The 21,863-nt window shown below is 41.1% G+C and overlaps 1 protein-coding gene across 1 annotated transcript in view; it reads left to right on the plus strand.

Annotated features, from left to right (window-relative positions):
- LOC130913033 (disabled homolog 2-interacting protein-like) overlaps positions 1-21,863 on the plus strand; it is a 42,796-nt gene that overhangs the window by 10,889 nt on the left and 10,044 nt on the right. Inside the window, exons 6-16 of the mRNA XM_057831295.1 lie at positions 2,108-2,252; positions 5,075-5,219; positions 5,441-5,677; positions 7,743-7,935; positions 11,603-11,817; positions 18,998-19,089; positions 19,159-19,557; positions 20,116-20,360; positions 20,482-20,595; positions 20,659-20,781; positions 20,878-20,957. Coding sequence (XP_057687278.1) covers positions 2,108-2,252; positions 5,075-5,219; positions 5,441-5,677; positions 7,743-7,935; positions 11,603-11,817; positions 18,998-19,089; positions 19,159-19,557; positions 20,116-20,360; positions 20,482-20,595; positions 20,659-20,781; positions 20,878-20,957 — 1,988 coding nt within the window. The remainder of the gene's footprint in view (positions 1-2,107; positions 2,253-5,074; positions 5,220-5,440; positions 5,678-7,742; positions 7,936-11,602; positions 11,818-18,997; positions 19,090-19,158; positions 19,558-20,115; positions 20,361-20,481; positions 20,596-20,658; positions 20,782-20,877; positions 20,958-21,863) is intronic.

The raw sequence follows: 21,863 nt of genomic DNA on the forward strand, positions 1-21,863 counted from the left end.
AATCTGACGTCACTGGACAAAATGGCGCTCATGAAAGCGTATTGAATGATAACACAATAATGAAGTAAATCAAGTTTATTTGAGACACCTTGTATTTTTTTCTCGTACAGTGAATTATCTTTATTGTGCTATGTTTTTATATTGATGTTAAGCAAAGGATGTAACTAAAAAAAAAGGCAGTTTACAGTTTGGGCTATAACGCAGCTGTCGTTTTTCCTCTACTATTTGATCGCTTATAGGAAGGCAGGATCGCTGGAGGTCAAAATGTCTTTGGATGGCCAAAATAAAAAACAACTTGTCGCGATCAGCCATCTTTGTTGTTTACATTTGCTTGGAACGCTTTGAGGTCGGAACTGGTACCATCCGAGTGGGATAAATCCGACTTCCCACTTCTCTGGAATGCAGCATAAGTGTTGGATGTTGCGTCTTTACTCACGAGAGATAATGGCTCGTCATCCAGAATGAATTCTTCAGCAATGACTCTTGTTATTCCCTGGGCTTTGGGACTGTCAAGTGCCAGTTTGTCACGCATAGCAAAAGTTTCTGCCAGTGTTAGTTGCGTAGGACCTTTCTTTTTGTCTTCGGTTTTCTTAACATACTCCTTATATTGTTTGTGGTGGTATTTCGCTAAATGCTTGATTAGGTTGGTTGTATTAAAACTTCTTACAGCTTTAACACTACGCTTGACTTTATTGTGGCATATGTTGCACTCTGCCTCTTCGTCTTTGTCGTCCTTTAAGGTGAAATGATCCCACACAGCTGACATTTTTACCGATAAAGTCTCTCGGTAAATTGGGAGACGATGTAAATGTAGTGTGTTGAAGGTGTGCCGTAAAATGCAAACCAGATTTTAGGGAAACCGGAGCAAAAACTGAAATGGATTAGGTAAATCGGTGCGCTGAAAAACCCGGACCGGACTTTGAAAAAAACTGGATCGGAAGTCTGGATCCGAATTTTTCCGTGTTCCGATCCGATACCGATGCGCATTTTTTGCCCATATCGGCGTCCGATCCGATCAAAATATCGGATCGGGACATCTCTAGTTGATTTATTTTCCCCCTTAAAATAACTCAAAATATAGCCATTAATATCTAAACCCCTGGAAACAAAAGTGAGTACACCGCATGGGAACTACGTACATCCTTAAATGTCCAAATTGAGTACTGCTTGTCATTTTCCTCCCAAAATGTCATGTGACTCGTTACAGGAGGGCTGTCAGCATTGCTGCAGAGATTGAAGAGGTGGGGGGTCATTCCCACCACCATGCTTGACTGTAGGCATGACAGACTTATCTTTGTACTCCTTACCTGGTCGCTGCCACACATGCTTGAGAGCATCAGAACCAAACATATTAATTTTCATCTCATCAAACCATAGGACATGATTCCAGTAATCCATGTGCTTTGTTGACATGTATTCAGCAATCTGTTTGCGGGCTTTCTTGTGTACCGTGTTCAGAAGAGGCTTCCTCCTGGGGTGACAGCTATGCACACCAATTTGATGTAGAGTACGGCGTATGGTCTGAGCACAAACAGGCTGACCTCCCACCTCTTCAATCTCTGCAGCAATGCTGACAGCACTCCTGTAACGTGTCACATGACATTTTGGAGGGAAAATGACAAGCAGTAATCAATTTGGACATTTAGGGATGTACGTAGTTCCCATGCAGTGTACTCACTTTTGTTGCCAGGGGTTTAGATATTAATGGCTATATTTTGAGCTATTTTGAGGGGAAAATAAAACTCTACTATATAAGCTGCACACAGACTATTTTTCATTGTGTCAAAGTGTCATTTTGTCAGTGTTGTCCAATGAAAAGATATACTTAAATATCTGCAGAAATGCGAGGGGTGTACTCACTTTTGTGATACACTGTATATACAGTATATAAATGGGAACATCCTAACGCTATTATCTCGCAAAATCATCAATATTCTATTTTAGTTTTTCGTGCATATATGTAATTGTTTCCAGAGTTTAGTGGTCAAAAGGCACTATAAAATGGAGGGGCGTGGTTGTTGTGCGCATGCCAAGTGGCTGTTTGGATATCAATTCGACCGGGATACCCATTCGTCAGAACACCGGTCTCAACCACTGATGTCTCCAGGACTTCCTGACTGACTTGATGATGTCGGAGGTGGACCGTTACCGTGACAACGATCAGCTGATCTTCCGAGAGAACACCCTGGCCACCAAGAGCGTCGAGGAATACTTGAAGCTCATCGGACAGAAGTACCTGCAGGACGCTCTAGGTAATGCGTTAGGTAGCGCCTCACGTGACAATACGTTCTATTTATGCAGACACAATACATGTATGTACTTGAGTAATCGTACTTTGAAGTAATGCTACTCTTACTTGAGTACAATTTTTGCCTACTCTACTGATAACATTCCTTTTATAAATACATTAGAAGCAGTCTGCACTTGAGTATTCTTTCACTTGATACTTTTTTACGCGAGTATTTTTTTTCATGACGACTCAGCAATATTATTTTGAAGTAACACTACTTTTACTTAAGTACAATTTTTGCCTACTGAACTGATAAAATTCCTTTAAAATTAATTTTGAGGCAGTTATTCAGTCCTTGAGTATTTGAGTTACTACTTTTTACGTGAGTATTTGTTTGACTTGTACTTTAGTAATATTATTTGGGCACATGAGTAGGGCTGTAGCTATCAATTATTTAGGTAATCGATTGAGCTATCATTTAGCTCGAATAATCGAATAATCTGATTACAAACATTTAATGCTTTAACTTAATGCTTTACAGAATAAATTTGAGGATATGTCAAACCAACTAACAAGTGTTTATGCTTGCAATAATATTTATTTTGGCTTGCTAAGATTTCACTTTCAAAAGAGTATTAAATAAGAATACAAAATAAGATTCCTGAATGTTTCTTCAAACGATGCAGGATTGAACTTTCATTTCACAAGACCAATAAATACATTTAAAAATAAATTAAAATACCTGAGCTTAGCCTCAAATGATATAAAAATAAATAAATAAATGATCTCAGTACAACAAAAGAACAATTGGGAAACTCCTTAGCAAAAGTCTGCTAGCTTAAAATTTATCAAATGCTAACAATTTTTTTTTTTTTTTAACAATGCTCTTGACAAATTGTTTAAACACATATTCCCTCAAAAGACTGCTAAATATACTTCTAGAAAAATAACGAATGTATAAACAGACATATTAGCTCAAACCAAAACATACCTCATGTTGGTCTTAACAGGGAGCAGCTGGATTCAGCCATGTTCGATGAGTTATGGCATATTTACTGTTGCCACTAGAGGGCAGTCTATCCACCCAAATCAATAAAACTAAATGCAACACTTTCGAAACAAACCATTACAACGTCACTATTTAAATGAATCCTCTAAGCACCTAAATTTGATCCGAAGCTTTTTCCTAATCGAATTACTCGACTTAATCGATTAATCGTTGCAGCACTATACTTGAGTAATATTGTTTTGAAGTAACCCTACTTTCACTGAAGTACAATTTTTAGCTACTCTACCCACCTCTGGTAACGACTGGAGAGTGTTGTCACAGATTACTTGACAAAGTAATCTAATCACTGATTACGCCTCCAAAAGGTAACTGATTACTTTATCATCAAAGTAACCAAGTTACTTTAAAAGTTATAAATCAGTTACGTTTTACCAATTTTTCTCCCTTTGCTTCCTCAACATAAGAATGACAACAGAAAAATGTCATCACATGTAATTGACTTTCTGATAATTGAATGTAAAGGGGAAGATCGTAATTTTTCACATAAAGCTTCATCTTCGAGTTAGCGGGTATTTGTGTTGATTTCAACTACCGTTGACTCGCGCTAGCTTAGCCACTCCGGGGCCCTGAAACTCACAAATACCTGATAAACTGCATGGAATTTGTTGAAATCAACTCCATCAACTAATTAAAACCCCCCGCTAACTCAAAGATTAGGCCTAATATAAAAAATTCTGAAATTCGGGTTAGGGATATCAGCATATCAGTGTTAATGTAAAACAATGCAAATTGACTACACAATAATCAACAATACACAAATGAATTGTGCAATAAACACAAAGGTCGGGGCAAGCGTGAATGAGCAAGCACAACCCGGAAGTACGCTGTACACACACGTGGTCAATTTGGCCACAAAACGTGGCAGCATCTAAGCACTTTACATTCAATCGGACTTACAACATATCCCAAAGATGCTAAACGAACACGTCACCTCATGGCATAAATGTGCAACATGAATATGATGTAAACAACGCTTGCCAACTTGGAGCGATGATTACCCGTCGTTGCAACGGCAAAGCTTTTAAACGGCCGAACCTATCGCTGGAACCCTCCAAGATGAAAGAAACATACTCACCTTCATTCATGGACGCACACGGATCAACATCCCCTCGCACATCTCAACAGGCGGCTGCACTCAGCTCGAATGTCCGTGCACCCACGTTAGTCACACCTTTCTCAGTCCCAAAACACTTATCGCGTGTAACTCGAGACCAAAACAGGAAGCAATTGTGAGCGGTTACCATGGAAATGAACACGTACTAGGAACCTCTCTAACATTTTCTATTCAAAATGTTCTTCGTAAATGACTACAATATTCTTCATTCTACATACATTATGAGGCTATCACAAAAAAGTAACGCACAGACACTCACTAAGGAAACTATCTTTAATAGATTACTGGTTTGGAGAAATGAATGCGTTGGATACTCGTAACTGAAAGAAAGTAATCAGACTACAGTAACGCGTTACTAACACTGGTCTTATCCGACACGAATTGACTCCATTAATTCCGCCTGCACAAGAATGGTAGACTCGCGTTAGATTGCTCTTTACTGAAAAACTTAATCAGATTACAGTAACAAGTAATGCATTACTGACAATACTGCGACTGGAGTATGGTCCAAAGTACTCTACAAAGTACAAAGTCTCTTCTTGAAACATGTACAAAAGTGTCCATTATGACCTGTGCAAAATACTCTTAGAAGTCCATTCTTCTCTTCACCAAAAATGTAGCTACTAGCAACCTCTTTGTAAATGTGGCCACGTGTCTTCAGGCGAGTTCATCAAAGCTCTTTACGAGTCGGACGAGAACTGCGAGGTGGACGTGTCTCGCTGCTCTGGCTCGGACCTGGCGGAGCATCAGGCCAACCTCAGGATGTGCTGCGAACTGGCCTTCTGCAAGATCCTCGACTCTTACAGGTCACACGCTAGTAGTGTAGTTTTTTTTCCCTCTTTTAATACTAAGTGACTGCATGTTCACTTGCTATCACAGCTAGGCCAAACAGTACGGTTGGCCAAACAGTACGGTTGTATCGTCTCTACCGTATATTGGCCGATCTTGAAAAAAGTCCATACATTGTCGCTCTGGGTGCAACGCTACTAGCCAGTCAACAAACGTGTGTGTGCCATACCCTCTTTAGGGTGTTTCCCCGGGAGCTGAAGGAGGTTTTCGCCTCGTGGCGTCAGGAATGTGCCCAGCGTGGCAGAGCGGACATCAGCGAGCGTCTGATCAGCGCCTCGCTCTTCTTGCGCTTCCTGTGCCCGGCCGTCATGTCACCGTCGCTCTTCCAGTTGACGCAGGTTTACCCGGACCAGCGCACCGCTCGCACCTTGACGCTCATTGCCAAAGTCATTCAGACGCTGGCCAACTTTAGCAAGTCAGTCCATTCCTCCCTCTTTTTGTTGTATTGTTAGGGACAAACAAAGAAAGGAAACGACCTGAATAAAGTCATACAGTGGTATGAAAAAGTATCTAAACCTTTTGGAGTATCTAACATTTCTGCATAAAATCACCATCCAATGTGATTTGATCTTTGTCAAAATCACACAGATTTAGAAACAGGGTCTGTATTAACTAAAACCACCCAAACATTTATAGGTTTTCATATTTTAATGAGGATAACATGCAAACAAATGACAAAAGGGGGCAAATAAGTAAGGGAACCCTCTGCCTTAGGAGACATAAGAGCATTTGAAACCAATTTTTATCAAACAATTTAAGTCAGGTGTGTGTCTAATCACTGATGAGTGGTTCAAAGCTGCCCTGCCCACTATAAAACACACACCTGGTAAGAAATGTCTTGATGAGAAGCATTGTCTGATGTGCATCATGGCTCGGTCAAAAGAGCTGTCTGAATACCTGCGATCAAGGATTGTTGATTTGTGTAAAGATGGGAGAGGATACAAAACCATCTTTAAAAGTCAGTATGTTCATCAATTGACAGTCAGAAAAGTTGTCTACAGATGGAGAGAGTTTGGCATTATTGCTTCTCTCCCAAGGAGTGGCCGTCCACCAAAGATGATGCCAAGAGTTCAGTGCGGAATACTCAGACAGGTAAAAAAAAAAAACTAGAGTGTCTGCTAAAGACTTAGAGAAATCACTGCCACACTCCAATATCTTTCTGCACACATCAACTATATGTAAAACTATGGCCAAGAGTGGTGTTCATGGGTGGACTCCACGGAGGAAGCCACTGCTATCTAAAAAAAACCCATTGTTGGTCGTTTAATGTTGACAAAAAGGCACATGAACACTCCACAGAACTTTTTGGCAAATTATTTTGTGGACTGATGAAACCAAAGTGGAATTGTTTGTGAGGAGCACACAATGTCCTGTGTGGAGGAAAAATTGAACAGCTCACCAACATCATCACCTCATCCACACTGTGAGGCATGGTGGTGGGAGCATCATGATTTGGTGCTGTTTTGCTAACCCAGGGCCTGGACAACTTGCAATAATTAATGGAAGAATAAATTAAAAAGTTTATCAGGCTGTTTTGCAGGACAACCTGAGGCCGTCTGTCAGACAGTTGAAGGTAAAAAAGAGGATGGATGCTGCAACAAGACAATGATCCAAAACACAGAAGTAAATAACTTAATGGTTTCAGAAGAACAAAATACACGTTCTGGAGTGGCCAAGTCAAAGTCCAGACTTGAACCCTATTGAAATGCTATGGCATGAACTAAAGACAGTGATTCATGCCAGACATCCTAGGAATTTGACTGAACGAAAGCAGTTTAGTAGAGAAGAATGGAGCCTGATTAGTCCTGGTGGATGTGCCAGACTGATCTGCAGCTACAGGAAGCGTCTGGTTTAAGTTATAGCTGGGGGGCCGTAAATTATTAAATGTGATGGCTCACTTACATATTGGTCCCCCTTCTGTCATTGTTTGCATACTATCCTCATTAGAATATGAAAACCAATACATTTTTGGGTGGTTTTAGTTATAGCAGACATTGTTTTTTTCATCTGTGTGATTTTGACAAAGATCAAATCACATTTGATAGTGATTCTATGCAGAAATGTGAGAAATTCAAAAAGGTTCAGATACTTTTCATACCACTGTATTACAGGATTAAAGTTGTCATATTACGAGATTAAAGTCATAATATTACAAGATTAAAGTATTACGAGATTTTAGTCACACGTTGTAATGTTGTAGATCTCATATTCCAATTTTTGTCTTTTAATATTACAATTTGAATCCCGTAATATTCTGACTTTTTTTTTTTTCCGCAATATTACAGCTTTAATCTTGTTATATTACCACTTTTTTCATGTTATGCTATGACCTTAAACTCATAAGGTTTAACTTTTTTTCTAAATAATATAAAATCAATCTCATAACATTCAAATTATTTTCACATTGTACTACAATTTAAATCTCACATTAAGACCAATTTTTACTGGTAATACGACGGCTTTGATTTTCCCCTTTCCAGGTTCGGCAGCAAAGAGGAGTACATGCTCTTCATGAACGACTTTGTGGAGCGGCAGTGGAGCAGCATGCAACGATTCCTGCAGGAGATCTCCAACCCTGAGGGACTCAACCACAGCGGCACCGGCTTCGACGGCTACGTGGACCTTGGACGGGAGCTTTCCTGCCTGCACGCCTCGCTAGCCGAGTTGGACCAGGTGAGTTAGCCGGATAAAAACATAAAATGTCTTTTTTTTTTAATTGCGCTGAATAATACAACTACCAGGAAGTGATCCCAAAATCCACAGAAATTCACCTGAAATGCCCCAAAATAAACAGGGAGGGAAGCCGAAATAAACGAAAATCAACTGGAAGTGTCCTCGAAATCAACAAAAGGTCACCCGAAATGCCCCAAAATCAACAGGAAGTGAGCCTGAAATGCCTGAAAACCAACAGGAAGTGATCCTGAAATCAACAGCAGGTCACCTGAAGTGACACAAAATCAACAGGAAGTTAGCCCGAAATACCCCAAAATAAACAACAGCTGACCAGGAATGCCACAAAATCAACAAGAAGTGAGCCCGAAATCCCCAAAATAAACAGGAAGTGATTCTGAAATCCACAGCAGGTCACCTGAAATGACCAAAAATCAACAGGAATTAAGCCCGAAATACCCCAAAATCAACAACAACTGACCAGGAGTGACCCAAAAGGAAGTGATCCGAAATGCCCCAAAATTAGCAGGAAGTGAACACAAAATGCCCCAAAATCAATAGGAAGTGGCCTCGAAATACCCCAAAATCAACAGGAAAATCAGCAGCAGGTCACCTGAAATGACCCAAAATCAACAGGAAGTAAGCCCAAAATACCCCAAAATCAACAACAACTGACCATGATTTTTTTGTTTACATCTTTTTATTTGAGTTTTTTAACAGTTCAAGACATCTCAGTCAAAACGAAAGTAACAGAATAATCTTATTGATGGTCCATTTGGTAACAGCAGAAAGGTAAAGGCTTAGTCTTTGTCTTAATTCCAAAGTTGTGTTTGGCTGTGTCATAAACAGGTCCTTTATCTTTTTTACACAGACCACATATACATCACTAACGAAAGAAGGAAAAAAAAAAAAAAACACAGGGAGACGACACACACACACACACACACACACACACACACACACACACACACACACACACACACACCTACACAAAAATAAATAATAAATGGAAATAAATTTAACCATAAATAAATGAAAGAATAATAACCAAGAAACAAAATGCAGGAAGTTTGATAATACAATAGGTAGCAGTGATATTATAATCACCAAAAATAAATGAATAAATAAAAAATTCAAAATAAAAGTTAAATTAATTATTTAATAAACTAACTAAATTTGATCAACTGACCATGAATGCCCCAAAATAAATAGGATGTGAGCTCGAAATTCCCCAAAATTAACAGGAAGTTACCTCGAAATACCCCAAAATCAACACGAAATGAGCCTGAAATGCCTCAAAATTAACAGGAAGTGATCCCAAAATCAACAGCAGATCACTTGAAATAACCCAAAATCAAAAGGAATTAAGCCCGAAATGTCCCCAAATCAACAGGAACCGAGCCCGAAATGCCCCTAAATCAACAAGATAATGCACAAATCCGATTTTTTTCGTGTTTCTCCGACTTGAGGAACAGGACAGGTTGCATAAAGGTGGACCATTTCAAATCTGATCCAGGTCACTTTCGTATGTGGTTCAAATCCCATCTGGGCCACATTTTTCCAGAATGTGGCTGCGGTTTGAACTGTCAAGTCTCGCAAATCGGAATTTATTCATCAATTACGTCGTCAGCAAAGAGCGAGAAAGTGTAGCGAGCGATTAACGTTAGCGCTTAGCTTGAACTCGGCTTTTCAGGAAGAGGCCGGCTTGACAACAGTCATTAAAAAATATATAAAATCAAGGAGAAGAGAATGGTCGCCAAGTGAGCAATATTTCAATATTGCTTACATGGCCGAGAGTTGGGGAAAATTGAAAGTATGTCATATGGTCAGTGCATGTGTTCTGTCAATCCATGTCAACTTGAAATATCCGACTAAATGGGGATTATTCATGTCTTGGTTTTTTTTTCAGCTTTTTGGAAATCAAAATATGATCACCCTAGAATGACGTAGAGCCAGCATGTGTAGTCATTTGTTTTGATGCTTCTGTGTATGCAGGTCAGTTTGTGCAGCGCGTGTCGGACTGCGAATTAGTGCGCGCGCTTAATACTTGAATGGGCTCAATGGACCAGTGTTGTTTTCGTCAACGAAGACGATAATGAAAATATTTCGTCAACGAACACTTTTTTTCATGACGATGACGAGATGATAACGATCTAAAACCGTGTTTGGGGAGACTAAAACATAACAAGCCTAAGGCCAGTTTTCTTCTGATGAGACCAGAATGAGACGAAAATGCACAATACTTTCTGTCACATGTTCACAAAATTTTATATGTAGTTAGCCTGCATCGTAACCCTATCTGGTTGTGTTGCTCATGTGACCTGCTGCGCCCCCCCCCCCCCACACACACACACTCAAGGCTTACACATACGCACACACGGAAATATATGTTTTCTTGGCCAGAGAGAATTTGCAATGTTGCTTCAGCCTTTAAAGGTCTGTGCTGAGTGATCATCACGCACTCAACGTAACCTGTTGCGTTAGCATAGCATTCGTGTTAGTATTAGGCTAATGCTAATGGTGAGCGTCCTCATAAACTCTCGGATGACTTTTTTTACATACAGTTTGTAGCGTCCAGGTGCGTATAATTAATTGAAAATAATGTACTGTTTTCCCGCTGAGTGTTTGTTATCGCCAAGTTGGTGTTGTTTTTTTTTTTTTTTTAATCTTTATTTTATCAGGCAGTCTCATTGAGATTAATATCTCTTTTACAAGAGAGACCTGAGTACAAAGAAATATTCACAACAATATTCATTGTTGTCCTTGTAGAAGGTACAATATGTGCTTGTCTGTCAATGTTCATTTGAAATAGCCGGAAATCTTTTTTCATTTATTTATTTTTGGAGTAAAATTAAAAAAAAAAAATTTACAGATGAAAACATTTTGAGTAAACGTCGACTAAAACTTCACAAAATTAGTCTTGAGTTTTCGTCAACAAAAACTAGACTAAAACACATTTTGAGATGGAATAAAATATGACTATTATCGACCAAAAGACTAAGACCAAGACGAAAATTAAAAGGCCTGCCAAAAACAACAATGCAATGGAAAAAGGCAGTCTGAACGTGCACGCCAAAAAATCAGATATGACAAAAAATTTGCATTAAGACCTACGGTCTGACCCAACTTGCCAAAAAGGCCAAAATTTCTGACCAGTACTGTATTGTAATTGTGATTTTCAATGATGGAAATTTAATGGGGAAAAAGACTCATGGCAAATACTACTACTGTCACTGTTATGCAGATGCTTTGACTTTGATCAAATAATTGGTTGAGAAATAAGCTCGCTATACGCTGATGGGAACGTTGCCTCAGAGTGACAATGTTATTAGGGGTGATGTAAGGTCTGCCGTGGATTGAAGTGAGTTTATCACTAGTAGATGTCCAAACTAATTTGAAGCGCTTTAAATGGATCAGACGTCTAGAGCCGTCAATGGCAGACAACGAGAAATAAAATAATTAAATATGTTAGTTTATGACCTCTATTGAATGTCAATGCCTTGACTTTGATAGGAATGTTGACTCATCGCAGCCATAATGGTAGAGGCAAAGAAAGGTCTTTTCGTGCTTCTGCCTTCAATTGAAATGAGTTAATGACTAGCAAATTTTGAAGTGGGAGGGTCAGCAGTGAACAAACATTTAGTCTGTCCGTCTTTCCATGCGTCCTCAGTCGTGCCTGGCCAAGCTCAGTCCGCTTCCCCGGATCTTGAGGGACGTGTCGGCGGCTCTTGCGAACCCCGGGGGCGGGGCTTATCCCGGAAAAGCCGCCTCACCTGAGCATCGGCGCTTGGTATCTCCCCCTCCGTTGTCCCCGCCCCTTTCTCCGCCTCTAGCGACCTGCAATCCCTCCCTGGGCCAGCAGTGCGGCGTCGGACCGGACGGAGGGTGAGTCTCGGTCTTCTTTATCAATAGTTGGAGTGTCGGTAGAGTGAGCAGGCGAGGGTCCATTCGAGTACAGGTCGACCAATATATGGACTTTTTTTAAGATCGGCCAATTTGATCTGAGTTTTATTCTTGGAATATTATGCCTTTAAAGTGCCTGTGACAGTATAAAAAATCTTAAATAGCATTATTATGTGAATTAAAATCATATTTTGAGACGATTCGATGATATACAACAACTTGGCAAAGCGCCGATAACTGATATGAGACTTTTAATCTGCCATTTAGCCCCGCCTGTCTACCTGCCTGCAGCGCTCTACCTCTAATTTCAGCTGATTTAGAATTCAGCCCATTAACCCTTGAGAGTCGAAGGACGCGCCGGCGCGTCCTCAGCGCACGTCGTCTTTGAAGCACCCTCGCGTTTTAATTACGTCACCCACATGCCGTTGGTTGGTCTCGTTTTAAAGTGCGGAAGTTGCGGTTTACTCTCGTTGTTATTTGAAGTCAATCAACCAACTAAAACGTGAGATATTGTCATTTAAGTTTTATAGTTTTATTGTCCTCTCAAAAAAACATTAAAACGCTGCATGGATCATTTGTTTATGTCTATATTTCCATCATTTCTTGTCCTTTTTCAAAACGGAAGCTCCATGAAAAAAACACAAATCAAACGAACCCTTTCGAAGTCACAGTGGAAGCACAAAATGCGTTTTTTTTTTTTTTAATAAATATAACTGCCGCGCGAGGTTCCACCGAACGAGAGGGAGGAGTGAATCTGAAGCAGCGAGGGGGCGAGCGACGACTTTGTGTGACTTTGAGGATGAACGGAAAACTAAATTTAGCGCAAGCAATTGTGCTTTTTGATCAACTTGAGGAAGAGGGTGGTCCAAATTCGTCATCATCGTCTTCTTCGGAAGAGTCCTCGAGTGAAGATAGTGACGGATTTGAACACGTGGGTGACGCCATCGACGAGCAGAGGTAAGCCAACTCACTTTTTTTTTTTTTTTTTTTTTTTTATGCTGTAAAAGTTTCTTTTGATATTGCAAGACAAAGTTAATTTTGATGCAATATAAGTGCGTGTTTGTGTATGTAATAATAAGATGTGCATATCAGATCAAAGTATAATTTGTGGTCTTCTTTCAATATGAAGATTAGGGATGTAGCACATATTCAGCTACGGTATTCTTTCTATTGTCATACATATAGATTTCCATTATTATTTATTGCTGTATATATTTTTATTTTATACTTTATTATTTTCATAAATACTGACTTTTGTTTCATGTACATTTATAGTGACAATGAAAGTAAAGTGAAATGAAAATGGAAGGGTGGAAAGAGGACCGACACCCCATGGAAGTGTGGGCTGTGATGTAGCCCTGTGTCTAATTCCAGGACGAAACTGCTTTTCGGAGTGGCATGCCTGAAAAAAATTTAACTTGTTTATTGTAAATATTTTTGAAAATACTTTTTTCCCCAATGTTATATATATATATTTTTTTCCCACAATCAGTCTTCTCAATTTGTGTATATAAATGTGTGTTCAAGAAGCTTGATTGTGTGTACATAGTTTTCATCAGGCGATGGGCCGCAATACCTAAACTCATAAAGAGATGGCCTCTAAACACTTTTTGTGTTAGATGGCATATTTTTTCACTGTTCTTCACTGTTTGGTCTGCTGTATATAACCTGTTTTGACTAGAGCATGTATAAATGCAAAAAACGCCTATGGCTATACCTGTTGTTTATGTTGAATTGTCAAATAAAAGACTATTTATTCTAAATTTTTTTGGTTGAATGTTCATCCTAACATGTTGAATAAATATTACAAAGTTTCAAAACGGTTCGTTACGCATGTTTGGTTGTCAATTGGACATCAATATTAAAAATTTTGACAAAACGATTTTGGAATTTTTGGTCTTTTTGGGCCCAAAATTATGACTTATAATTGGTCAGTGAAGGAAACAACAGTTTGGACATGAAGTTCAAGGTGTCACAAAAAAAGGGACCAAACCAGGCCATCGTAAACAATTCTGTCTTTGAAATATAAAGGCAACTTCAAAGGCATGCAAAATCAGACAAAATAGGCCCAGACCTTAAAGGGTTAAAGAGCATACGACACCAGAAAAAAAGTCTTAAATGGCATTATTATGTGAATTAGAATCATATTTTGAGACGATTCGACCATATACAACAATTTAGCAAAGCGCAGATGACGAGAAATTAGTCTTTTAATCTGCCGGTTAGCCACGCCTACAATTATAGGGCTTTAGCGTCCCCAACAGGTGGATGACGTCAGCGGTAGACTAGGCTCATCGGTTTTACTATTCAGCCCATTGAGGGGGAATTGTTCAGAACGAGGAAAACGAGACGAAGAGAGCCGCAAAATGTCATTGTTTCAGTCTCTCTACTCCCAATATTTTTACAGGATATTCTTTTTATCCAAGTATTTTCCCCAATAGCTATATAAATGGCTTGAGAAGGACCAGTCAGCCCGTCGAGGGGGAACTATTCACAATGAGGAAAATGCGACGAAGAGAGCGGCAAAATGTCATTGTTTCTGTCTCTTTACTTCAATATTTTTACAGGATATTCTTTTTATCCAAGTATTTTTCCCCAATAGCTATATAAATGGCTTGAGAAGGACCAGTCAGCCTGTCGAGGGGGAACTATTCACAATGAGGAAAACGCGATGAAGAGAGCGTCAAAATGTCATTGTTTCTGTCTCTTTACTTCAATATTTTTACAGGATATTCTTTTTACCCAAGTACTTTCCCCAATTGCTAAATAAATGGCATGGTCATGACAAATAACTTGTGCTAAATGGAATATAAAATAATAAAAATCCATTTATTCAAGACGACATGGCAAAATTACTCCATAATGGTCAAAACAGTCGACTTTACCTTTACTGTCACACCTGCCGAACGATATTTTATGACACCTAAATCGGACATATGTCATTTCCCTTCCCCGGCTTCGGAGAATGTAAACAGACCAGAAGGAGTGACAGCTAGCCGACATGCTAACCCGAACCGAGGGATGTTTCAAAGTCTTCGAAGTGGAAAATCACACATAACTAGCCTGGATTATTTGACATGACGACCCGGTTGTCGAGTTTCTTTGCGGATCGGCAAACCGCCCGGCGGAGATCAATTTACAGTTCGTTCCCTGGAGGAGGGTGGCTGGAATTGTTGTGTAGCTAACGTGCTAACAGCTAACTGCTAATGAGCGTGAGGATAGCTTTTTACATGCCTACCAATGATCAAACGTAAGTAGTCCTTTATTTAAAGGAATTTTATAGTGTTTACTTTGTAATCACTGTATTCGTATTTGACATAATACAAAACAAGATGTTTACTCACTTCCTTGTAAGTCCAATGGTCCCACAGTAAATATCCACGGTGAATGGGAACCTTTTGAAACTCCAAAAAGGCGCATACGCCTCTCCCGCATACAGAATGATTTTTCTGCAGCCGTTTGGCTGGCGTGATGCAAAAAATAAAAGTATTAATCCGCAAAATCAGCTGAATCCTTCGTCCTCATACACAACAGTACACTGTAGCGTGAAGAGGACGTCTTCTACCGTACACCTCACAGCGCCCTCCTCCTCAATGCGAGACCGAAGCCGGAAGTCACTCATTTTCCTGGCGCGGGATTCAAAAAACTAAATAAATATAGCGATCGCTTCCACACACATCCAAGCGGTCCATATCATTCAGGAGCATAAAATACCGCGTGTATTATGAAATAAACATGCTTTTTCGTGTCACAAGCACTTTAAGGGGGGAAGATTCAGAACAAGGAAAATACGACAGAGATCAGCAAAATGTCATCATTGTTTTTATCTCTCTAGTCCAATATTTTTACAGCATATTATGTTTAACAATTTTTTCCCCAATTGCTCAATAAATTGTATGGACATGACAAGTCTTGTGCTAAATGGAATATGAAATATTAAAAAAGCATTTATTCAGTACGACAGGGCAAAATTACTGCACAATGGTCAAAATTGCCGACTTCTTAAATTTCCCGAAAGGTATTTTATACTACCGGAATTAGTCCGGCTTTTTTCATTTCCCTGCCCCGGCTGGTGAGATGGAGGAAAGAGTGTAAAAAAACAGCAGGCGTGACAGCTAGACCACACGCTAACCCGAACCAAGCGGCTTTTCCTTTTTCTCGCCTTTCGAAAATGAAAAATCACACAAAACTACCCCGACTCGTGTCACACGTGGCGGCGGGGTTGATTGTCATCACCGATCGGCCAGCCCCATTGCAGCGAGCAAGGTTTGGCTCGGTGTTCTGCTGCATCCCCGGCAAGCAGGTAGTGTTTGTCGCCGGTGACGCAGAGGGTAATGGACGCCGAAAATAGCGCATTCTCCGTGGACAAACCGGCCGACGTCGGAGCACATGGCTGCCCGAGCCCAAGCCGAGTATAGCGCTCAATAGGTGGGCACCCGAAGAGGACTGAAGGGCGTGGAAGTCTCTACACAATTGAGAACCGGAGACGAGAGCGGGGGGTTCCCTGGGCCCAAGCTGAGGATAGTGCTCTATAGATGGGCACGCCTTTATCGGCCGGCGACCATAATGTGTGACAAGCCGCTGGTCGTGGCCTTCTCGGTGGACAGGGAGCATTGTCACCCACAAAATGCAAGCCACCTCCTTATTAAAACGTTTGCCATAATCCCAGTTTTTGACATAACATAAAACACGTAGCTTACTCACTGAGTCATCCGTCCAATGCTCTCTTGATTGTCGGACTTGTTTTGCCCATTGTTCGCGGTGAACAGGATATTTTGGAAATCCAAAAAGCCACCCCGCCCGCCCTCCCTCCCCGGGCTGGCTGGGTGGGGGCCGTGGTCCTGGGTTGGCGCCCACGCGGTTTCTCCGCCCGTCTGCGTGGCTGTCGCGCGCCCGGTGGGGCTTGCGTGCTGCTGGATGTGGTAGGGCATGCTCGGGTTGGGGGTTCCGGTGCCGGGATTGGCGATGCGGCGGCGTAGGGTTGGTCGCCAACGGGCTTACACTCATAAGAGATTCACACGATTACTGGGTTTTAGATCACAGAACTGATTTGTGTACACTCTACCCCTTTCAATCACTTAGCTTATAGTCTTATAGACACCCCCACCCCCATTCTCTTTCACTGGCCAATTGGCCCCCACATGGTGTAAACCGGAAATACATCTCGCTGACGATAGCACCAGCATATTAGTAACTAGTTTAGATGTTCAATGTATTTCTTGTTGTTGTTTGTGTATGTGTTTCTTTTCTTTCTTCTCTTGTATTTCTTTTCTTCTGTCCCCCCATAATCCCTTCCTGTTTGCTGCTTTGTCATAATAAAAAGGTATTTTGAATGATCACAATGGGAGTATGTCAGACTCTCCATGTGAAACATTAAAACTGTTCAGAATCAGGGCACGTAGACTTCCATTCTCTGTGTCAAACAGCTGAACAGGACAGGTTTAAAAAAAAAAAAAAAAAAAAAAGCCTCACACCACTCTCCCTGGCGTAGCAACAAAAGCCTGCAGAACATTGGGCTGGCGTGACACAAAAAAGAAAGAATTAATCCGAAAAATTGAATAAATATATCAATCGCTTCCACACACATCCATTTCATTCAGGAGCATAAAATACCGTGTGTAATCTGAAATAAACATTTTTTTTTTTTTTTTGTCACACGTACTTTAATCTCATAATAATCCAACGTTACTCTTGTAATATAAGGACTTTAAACTCGTCATATTACAACATTAATCTTGTAATATTACAATTTATTTTGTAATATTATGACTTTTAATAGTAAACACTACTGGTGTCAACAATAATCGATGCGGCGATGCATCCCGATGCGGGGCATGGACGATTCGATTCGATGCGGGTAACAAGCCGAATCGATTCAGCGCATTTTAAAATATATAAGAGTAATTATAGCCTAGATCTCGAGCCCGAACCCGACCTAACCCGACCCGAATTTCGGGCCGAGTCGGGCCCAAAATGTCAATGATTTACGTTCGGATCGGGTCGGGCCAGACTTCTCGCTCGCTTTTTAAAAAAAAAAAAAAATTATATACTTGTATACTAAAACGATGTATGGATGTTAAACTAAGGAATAATTGTTATAAAAATAAATAAACTGGATAAAACAGAGAGAAGGCGCTTTTGGTAATCCCAAACATGAGCCGCAGCAGAGCCAGTGCATTGTTTGAGCACATGAACGCCGTGGACGTCCTTTTAATTTTCCCCTCGCGCTTTGGCCTCATTTGTTTCGAGGGCTGCACCTCTTCATGCTAAGCAGGACATCGTGGTGTTCCTTTAAATGTTATTTTTTTGTTTCAGTGTTCCTTAAGGCAGGTTGTTCCTTTGTGTGTTCTAATGCGAGTCATTAAAATAAATAATGTTGTTTAAAAGTATTTGTTTATTTTTGTATATGCTGCTGTTCCTCTCATAGAGGCGCGTAGTGAGCAAAATATCCCACACAGAAATATATTTAACAAACCTTTCCAGCGTTATTTCGTTGTGTAAATGCATTTATAATGATCAGAAAAATAGGTAGACTATTTAAACAGTAAGAAAACTTGCGTTTTTTTCTGCCAACTCGAAGAAATTAAAATAAATGTCTATCGCATTTTGCCGAGGAAATGACGCATGAACTATCCACCTGATAGAACAGACACAAAAATATAAAAGATACAAATGTTTATTAAGTATTCATCTTACAGTCTTGTTTAACTGGGAGAATTTGTTGCCTCATGATTCATGAAAAATATGCTTTGATTTAGAATTCTAATGCATCCCAGGCTTTAATGCATCGCGATGCATTGCCGAATAGAACCGAATCTAATCGTGACCCTCTGAATCGAATCGAATCGTGGCCCTCCGAATCGTAATCGAATCGAATCGTGAGGGCAGTGCCGATGCACACCTCTAGTAAACACACGACTTTCATCTTGTAATATCACTTTTCTTCTAATAATATTATGACTTTAAACTGGTAATATTATGAATTTGATTTATAATATTATTATTATTTTCTTGCAATAAGACAGCTTTTTCCTTGTAATATTATAACTTCAGTCACCTAGTAGTCCAAATACTAGTCGCAGACAAGAATGACATGTTTTCAGTACAGCAATACTTACTACACTTGTTGGAGTACACGTTTTGTGTTTGTGTTTTTTCGCAGTCTTTTGGACTTCACCCGACTTCCTTCGCCGACGCCCGAAAACAAAGATTTGTTCTTCGTTACAAAAGGTGCCAGCCTGCAGCCGGCATCGGGTGAGCTTTCGACCTTCGACCCCGGCTTTGACCTTCGACCCGACGCGGACTCTTGACCTTTTTCCACAGGCTCGCGAGGCTCCCCGGCCCCGAGCTCATCCTACTCGGAGCCCAACGACGACGCGACTTTCGGGAGGGCCGGGCGGGACCTGAGCGCGGAGGGGCGGAGCTTGTCCCTGGTGGACCTGCAGGATGGCATGGACGCCCCGGACGACGTCCAGTGGCAGCGCAGGGCGGGGCTCCTGCCGTTGTCTTTCCAGAACCCCGTCTATCAAATGTCGTCGCGCCGACGGGTTGATGCCCCGCCCACGGAGGGCGGAGACCCGGCCGCGCCCAAGCCCGCTTTCCTCACGCAGATGCAAGTGGGCGTGCCTGGGGGCGGCGAACGAGGAGAGCGCCTGTCGGGGATGTCCGGCAGCAGCAGCGGAGACGAGCAAAACCGGAGAACGCTCTCGGAAAACATCACAAGTAACTTTTTTGCCAATCATCTTAGTCATTTTAATGCATTTTTTTGGATCAAGTCTTGGTGATTTCAGATCACTTCCTTCACATTTTTTAACCGTTTCCTTTACATTTTGCTGTCACTTCCTATTGATTTTAAGGCATTTTGGGTCTCGTCCTGTTGATTTCGGATCATTTCCTGTTCATTTTGGGTCATTGCTGTATTTTTTGAGAGATTTTGAAGTCACATCCTGTAAATTTTGGATCATTTCCTGTAGATTTTAGCGTCGCTTCCTATTGATTTACCGGAATTTCGTGGTCACTTCCTGCTCACTTCCTATTGATTTTATTAATCACTTCCTATTAATTTATCATTTATGGGTCATTTAATGTTGATTTTGCAGCATTTACAGCTCTCTTCCTGTTGATTTTGGGTCACTTCCTGCACATTATAGACCAGTCCGGGATCACTTCCTGCACATTTTAGGGCATTTCAGAGTTACTTCCAGTTTATTTTGGGGCATTTCAGGGTCACTTCTTGTTGATATCAGGTCTGTTTGTTTGTCCACGCACTTGCGTCTGCAGGCGTCGCTCCCCCCCGTCAGAACTCTTCAGGTCCCCAGCGCCGAATCGACCAACCGCCGCCGCCCTCCTCGGCACCCCCGCCGCGTGGTCGCACGCCGCCCGGGGCGCTCCCCCCTCGTCCCGCCTCCGGGAGCGTGATGTCGTCCAGTCCAGATTGGGCGAGCGGCGGCGGGCATTCGCGTCTTCGCCAGGCCTCGTCCTCATCCAAGGGGGACAGTCCCGAAAAACCGCGCTCTGGCAACAAGGTGCGTTACTGTGGCGGCCATAAAATTGGATTTTCTTTTTTACCCTAAAAAACATTGTTTGTGGTGAAATTTTTATATCCTTTTACATTACTGTATATTATTTCCTATCTGTTGCGCTCAGGCGCCGTCTCCGTGCGCGCTGGACCGCACGGCGGCCTGGCTTCTCAACATGAACTCGGCGTCCGCCTACGTCGAGACGGACGACGATCGTCACGACGACGCCCTGGCGGAAAAGGTGAGCGGTCGCCACCTTCTGTCTGTTTCTTGGCCGACGGCTAACTCAAATGTGCGCTCTTAGTACCGGCAGGACATTGCATTGCTGCAGGAGAAGCTACGCGTGGCTGCGCTGCGTCAGGAGGAGTGCGAGGCCCGCCTCCTGGTTCAGGACCAGCAGAACCAGCGCCTCCTACAGGAGTACCAGGTGCATATGTGAAAATGTTTGACGAGTATGTGTGAAAATTTGTCAGTTTAGCGCGTGAGAATGTTTTACTAGCACGTGTTTTTGCGGCGTGTTCAGGCTCGGCTGGAGGACACCGAAAGTCGACTGAGGAGGCTCCAGGATGACAAAGATCTCCAGATGAACAGCATCATCAGCAGGTTAGTTTTAATCATTTTAGCATATAAATATTTATTTTATACCACAATATTAGATTTTGTAGTACAATATAGTAGGGATGCCAATCGATCGGGTCCGATCACGTCATTTTCAAAGTATCGGAATCGGCAAAAAAATATCGGCCATGCCTTTTTTTAATATATACATATATTTTTAATTAAATTGTTTTCTAATTGTATTTAACGTTACAGGCATTATATGTTTCACTTTTCCAGAGTCTTTAGTTTAGGCTTAAGGTAGGGTTACCAAATTTATGCTAATAACGGCGGTAATTAATTTTTTAAAAAAATGTATCACGTTAAAATATTTAACGCAATTAATGCATGCGCTGCACGACCCACTCACGCATTGTCGCATTCAATCTGTAATAGCGCCGTTTTACCTATATAGAGAGATAAAAGGCAGCGTAAAATGAGTAGAGTGAATTTTGGCAGCCTTTGAAGCCGTTTTTTAATTGGCTAAAACCTTACAATCTCTCTCCCTAAGATTAGAATTATCATGGGAAGCAATGTGGGGAAGCAAGGTAGCAATTGATCTTTATCTTAACACCTTATGTTATTTGCCAACGCAGAGAAGATATATCAATTGGTAGCACTATGCACAGTCATGGTTCCACTTCCCATCATGCATTTGGGCATGACTACAGTATCATTTACTTAAAGCTCAACAAATACTCTAGATGGCAATATTTTGTCACAATATACAAAGTCACAAGTCTTTCTATCTGTGGATCCCTCTCACAGAAAGAATGTTAATAATGTAAATGCCATCTTGAGGATTTATTGTCATAATAAACAAATACAGTACTTATGTTGAATGTATATATTCGTCCGAGTTTTATTCATTTTTTTCTTAATGCATTGCCAAAATGTATATGATCGGGAAAA

This window comes from Corythoichthys intestinalis, chromosome 3 (genome assembly GCF_030265065.1).
Source record: "Corythoichthys intestinalis isolate RoL2023-P3 chromosome 3, ASM3026506v1, whole genome shotgun sequence".
In the NCBI taxonomy this organism is placed as follows: domain Eukaryota; kingdom Metazoa; phylum Chordata; class Actinopteri; order Syngnathiformes; family Syngnathidae; genus Corythoichthys; species Corythoichthys intestinalis.